The sequence below is a fragment of the Dipodomys ordii genome, unplaced genomic scaffold, assembly GCF_000151885.1.
Source record: "Dipodomys ordii isolate 6190 unplaced genomic scaffold, Dord_2.0 Scaffold35, whole genome shotgun sequence".
Classification (NCBI taxonomy): Eukaryota; Metazoa; Chordata; class Mammalia; order Rodentia; family Heteromyidae; genus Dipodomys; species Dipodomys ordii.
In genome coordinates, this window is record NW_012267251.1 from 564,827 (window position 1) to 569,848 (window position 5,022).

At 60.6% G+C, this 5,022-nt stretch overlaps 1 protein-coding gene across 3 annotated transcripts in view; it reads left to right on the forward strand.

Moving 5' to 3' along the window:
- The first annotated feature begins 1,982 nt into the window (after positions 1-1,982).
- Positions 1,983-5,022, forward strand: part of Adck3 (aarF domain containing kinase 3) — a 28,782-nt gene continuing 25,742 nt past the window's right edge. Inside the window, exons 1-4 of one of the 3 annotated variants that reach the window (XM_013017422.1) lie at positions 1,983-2,033; positions 2,352-2,537; positions 4,289-4,669; positions 4,816-4,882. In XM_013017422.1, the coding sequence (XP_012872876.1) occupies positions 2,361-2,537; positions 4,289-4,669; positions 4,816-4,882 (625 nt within the window). In that variant the 5' untranslated portion in view covers positions 1,983-2,033; positions 2,352-2,360. The other 2 variants (XM_013017421.1, XM_013017420.1) reach the window with 2 other exon arrangements.

Consider the following 5,022-nt stretch of genomic DNA (forward strand, 5'->3'; position numbering starts at 1 on the left):
TTTTTTCTTTTTGCTTATGTGGTGCTGAGGAATTGAACCCAGGGCCTCAGGCATGCAAGGCAAGCGCTCTACCACGGAGCCACCTTCCCAGCCCCTCATCTTCCACTTTGAACGTAGGTTATGTGAGCTAAGACTGTTGGAAAATACAGAAAGATAGGATCTTGACAGTTTCCAAACACAGGACGTTAGCATTCTTTTGTCTATCTATGTCACATTTTCCCTCTGGGGAAACACTGCTGTGTCTTTGTGACGAGACACCGCAGCCTTCCACGGCCCCGGCCCCGTGCTGGGTTCTGGTCCCAGGCTGTCTCACTATGCTGCACAGGATCTGAAATGGATTTTATTTATTTAGCCAGTCCTGGGTCTTGAACACAGGGCCTGGGCTCTGCCCCTAAGCCTCTCTGCACTCAAGTGGTAGAACCCTAGCCTTGAGCACAAGGCTAGTGTGCTCAAGGCTAGTGTTCTACCACTTGAGTGCCACTTCTGGCTTTTTCCGTGTATGTGGTACTGAGGAATTGAACCCAGGGCTTCATGCATGTGAGGTGAGCACTTTACCACCTTCCCAGTCCCTGAAATGTATTTTAAAATTGAACTGGCCATGCCAGGGGCCAGGTGGGCCAGACTGGCCAAAAGCTACTCCCTGCTTTAGTGTGTGGCTGGTAATTTAGATAAGAAACTCAAGAATGAGTTTTAAGCCTGGAAACAAAGTCTGATTGCATAAGTCCCAGGCATATGTTCTGTGGAAGATTTGACTTCAGATAGAGGGTGTGGTGAGGGTTTGGAATTTCAGGGCTTGTGTGGCCTGTGGGAGCCTCCTACCTGATGATTGGCTAGCCTGGCTTCCAGGAGAGCGGGAGCAGGAGCTGTCCTGGGACCACTGGCAGGAGAGCCCGGCTCCACCATCTCCACCTCTGATCTCTCTTTCTGTTGCCCCTTTCCTGCTCACCCCAGGCAGGTCTAGATTCTACCCCTAGACTTGGGTGGTGAGTGTGTGACGCGGACAAGGGCGTTGCTGGAGACTGTGAGCTGCAGGCTGGCCCAGGCCCCTGATCTCGGATGGTGGGCTCTCTTCAGTTCTAGGCTTGCTCTGTGGTACTCAGCCTTGTTCATGGCCATAGATTACAGGAGCTCAAAGCAGAGGCCTGGGAGTGAGATGGGATCCCTTCCCATCTCTTCTAAGGGGATGCATGCCTTCTTCAAACTTCTCCAGCTTACATTAGAAGGCAGTGCCTGGTCCTTGTGGGTTAGCCTGGTGAATTAGAAGATAGGATTATGCTGTGGAGTGGATCCCAGGTTGCTGTGAGGAGCAGCATGTGTTGGTGGGGTCCTTCACCTCTCCACGGTAAGCTGGGATCACTGTCGCTAAGGGTTCTGACTGTAAGCTGGGGTCGCAGCTCGCTGAGTCCTGGTTAAGGAGCTTTTCCGTCTGTCTCCTGTCAACCTTGCATCCAGGAGCCTCTCTTGGGCCATCCCTTCCCTGCTGCTGGCTACATGTCCTGCGGTGCCCTGGCAGGGTCCCCTGCCTTTGGTGCCATCCTTTCCCATCTCTGCTTGGCTTTTGTGCTGCTGCCCTCTGCAGGGCACTCGTGGAGGTGCTGCTAGTTTCCTGCTGTGTCCCTTCTTTGTGCCTGGTGTCTACAGGGTTTCTCTTAGTCCCTGCACATGCTCAGTAGTTAATGACCAGCCAGACTGCCCTGCCTGTACTGTGTACCGTGTCTCTGACCTTGGCCTATGTTGAGAAACACTGCATGCTGCACCAGGAGAGAGGTCCATGGCCAGGGCCAGTGCAGACCCGGTGGAGCTCCCTTTTCTGTCTGCATGGCCTTGATGACTACTCATCCGTGCAGGCCACCGATCCAGGGCTGCCTGCCCGGTGGGGCTGGACTGCAGTACAGAGGACTGGCTTGGCAACTAGAGGAGGTGTGGGGTGGGCCGGCCCTGAGGTCAGGCACCCTCTGCACGTGCATCCGGCCTCGCAGGCAGAGCTGCAGTGGCTAGGAGGGGACAGGCACTCTGGCCCTTCAAGGGTCTGGGTGAGGAGCCAGCGTCCTGAGCGCGCGTGCGGTCTGCGGGGCTGTTTTAGGCAGGGAGGCGTCTGCCCCGCTGGCAGCTGTGGTCCAGGGGACGAGCGCTGGCTCCAGGTCAGGTCACGTGATTCCTGGTTCTTCGAGTGGCTGTGGGGAAGGCGGGGTGAGCACCGGCAGCGCCTCCTTAGCATTTTAGTTCTTCTCAGTGCCCTGGAGTCTGGAGACACCAGACTGCCTTCCGTCCTGGGCCGGCAGGCTGCCCAGGGCTTGGCGTGGAGCGCATTGGTCAGAGTGTAACCCCTGATGTGGCTCTTTCTCTTCCAGCCCTGAAGCATGGCTGCCATGTTGGGAGATGCCATCATGGTGGCCAGAGGTCTGGCCAGGCTGACGCAGGCCTCTGTGGAGACTTGCCTGCAGCACCTGGGTCTCGGTGGGGAGCTCATCGCGGCCGCCAGGGCCCTGCAGTCCTCCGCTGCCGCGCAGGTCGGCGCGGTCTTCGGGCGGGGGCAGGTAAGAAGCACCTCGTGGCGGTGGGGGTCAGGGTGCTCGTGGAGAGAGGGCCACGCTGGCTGCTCTCGGTGAGACCCAGAGCCCAAATCCAGACAGGCACTTGCGTCTGGTCTTGTGGTCAGGGCCAGACAGCCCAGAGACTCGTCTGTCCTGCTGTCCTTCTGGGACAAGGTGGGGCCTCTGTGCGGGTGTCCTATGGTAGCAAGATTCCACCGACGGCGTAAACAACAAGGGCTTCTTTCTTGAGGTTTAGGACAAAGGTCTGGTGTCTCCATGCAGCCGTCAAGATCTCCCCAGGCCTCTAGTCAGTATCCCTAGCGCCTCCCAAGGCCGCGCAGCGGCTCCTCTCCCCCAGACAGACACCTCTAAGGACCGTGAGGTCCTTGATCTGTCCTGGGATGCTGCAGCCTGAGGCTCACCTCCGTTTCTCAGAAGAGGAAGTTGAGATCAAACAGTTGCTGAAAGATGGGGGATTTCTAAGTGTCAGGGTCAGCCAGGGCCACACTCTCTGTTCTGTCTTCTCTGTCCCCCCTGGCTGTCCCGGCCCATGCTTTCTGCAGTGAGGAGCCATGGCTTTCTGCTGATGTTGGGTCTGGGATCACGCCTGGCAGGACTGTCTGCTGGCCGCCACCCCCTCCGCAGGAGCAGGAGCTGCTTGCTGGGGATCTGCCCCGGGCAGCCCCCTGTCCCCCAGACTCTGCAGGGCCCAGGTCCTCTCAGCGCATAGTGTCCCTCAGGACAGGTGACCGCTCTGGGGCCCCTGCCCACACTCCACAGCGTCCCTGCTCACCTGAGAGGTGCCCAGTGAGACCAATGCCAGTTATTTCTACCCCGAGAAGCCGGTGAGCTGAAGGTGGATGGCAGGCTGCCTTCAGCCCTGGACCTCGACTCTGGAACGCGGCTCTGCCAGTGCCAGCTGGTGTCCTCACCAGCTGAGAGTGGCGGCAGTCTGTCTGTCACCTAACCTCGTCAGACCTGGTGTCCTGGGCGGGAGCTGCGTCCGTGCTGCCCGGTCCGCCATGTGTTCCTGTGTCCCGTCCATTCACTCCCACCAGGGAGTCAAGCCCCTGGCCTCCCTCCAGGACCCATGCTGCTTATTTATAGCCTCTTCTGGCAGTTGGCTTGACCTTGTCCGTGACCCCATTGGCTCTGGGGCTGAGGGAGCCCTATTTCTAAATGAGGAAGTAGCAGCCAGGGTTAGGAGCTCACTCAAGGTCATCGGAAGTTTAAAGGTAGGAAGAACCTGGCGCCCGCGGTCAGGAGTGGGTGACTTACGAAGCAAACCCGGGCCCTGGGCCGTGCTCCGCCCACGCCCGCAGAGCTCAAGGGACATCTCCTGGGCGGGAGCCTTGTCCATGGCCGAGCCTGTCAGCAGCAAGGCCTGGCTTGGAGCAGGCCTGGCGGGCGGGGGGCTGCGCACGTGCCTCCCCTCCCCCAGCTGCTTATGATGATTATTATTATTTAAACCTCCAGGCTTTCCTTCCCCGGATCCAGGGGTCCCTGCCTGGACATACTTTTGGGTACGGGGTCAGCTCCCGAGGAAGGGTCTGCCCTTGGCCTGGCCACGGACCTGCAGTCACAGGGGCTTGTGTGTGCAGCTGCCTGCCCAGACCCACGCAGGAGAGCCCGGCAGCGTGGGCTGGGCCTCATCGTGGCTCCTGGGAGGAGGCGGAGGAAGTGGGGACCGAGGGTGGCCCAGCGGGGGCGGCCGCTGCGCGTCTCACGCCAGCCTTGCTCGCCTTGCTCCGCAGGGGCCGCACCCGCGTGACGAGGCTTTCGCCCCAGAGGGCTTCGATGACCCGGAAGCAGAGCTGCCGTTCTCAGAGCCACAGGCAGCTGCAGCCGCCTCCCAGGACCAGGCACCACCGCCACCCCTGGCTCAGGCCCGGAGCCAGGGCCCGGCCCCTGCCTATGCTGCCGATGGACCATTTTGGGCTGACCGGGCTGCCTCCCCCCGGAGCGGGGTCAGCGCAAGGATGCTCGCAGACCCCAGAGACTTCTCCCTCGCCACTGGTGTCCAGCGACGGTTCTTCCACCAGGACCAGTCTCCTGTGGGGGGCCTCACGGCCGAGGACATTGAGAAGGCCCGGCAGGCCAAGGCTCACCCTGGGAGCAAGCCACACAAGCAGGTGGTACGTCTGGAGGCCTCGTGGCGTGGCCCACTCAGTAATGTGTTCTGGGTGCTGTGGGCGGGACTGTGTGTTTAGGAGCTGAGCCCTCTCGGGGTGTGGTGGGGGCTGGGTGGGAGCGTCTTGCACATCTCTGCTTTTTCCTCCAGCTTAGCGAGCGGGCTCGGGAGCGGAAGGTGCCAGTTACACGGATTGGGCGGCTGGCCAACTTTGGAGGTGAGGTGGCCACCTGCCCACGTGCCCCTCCTGCCCTGCCCACGTGTGGCCAGACCCTCCATGCCCCACGCCGCCCCTCCTGCCCTGCCCACGTGTGGCCAGACCCTCCATGCCCCACGCCGCCCCTCCTGCCCTGCCCA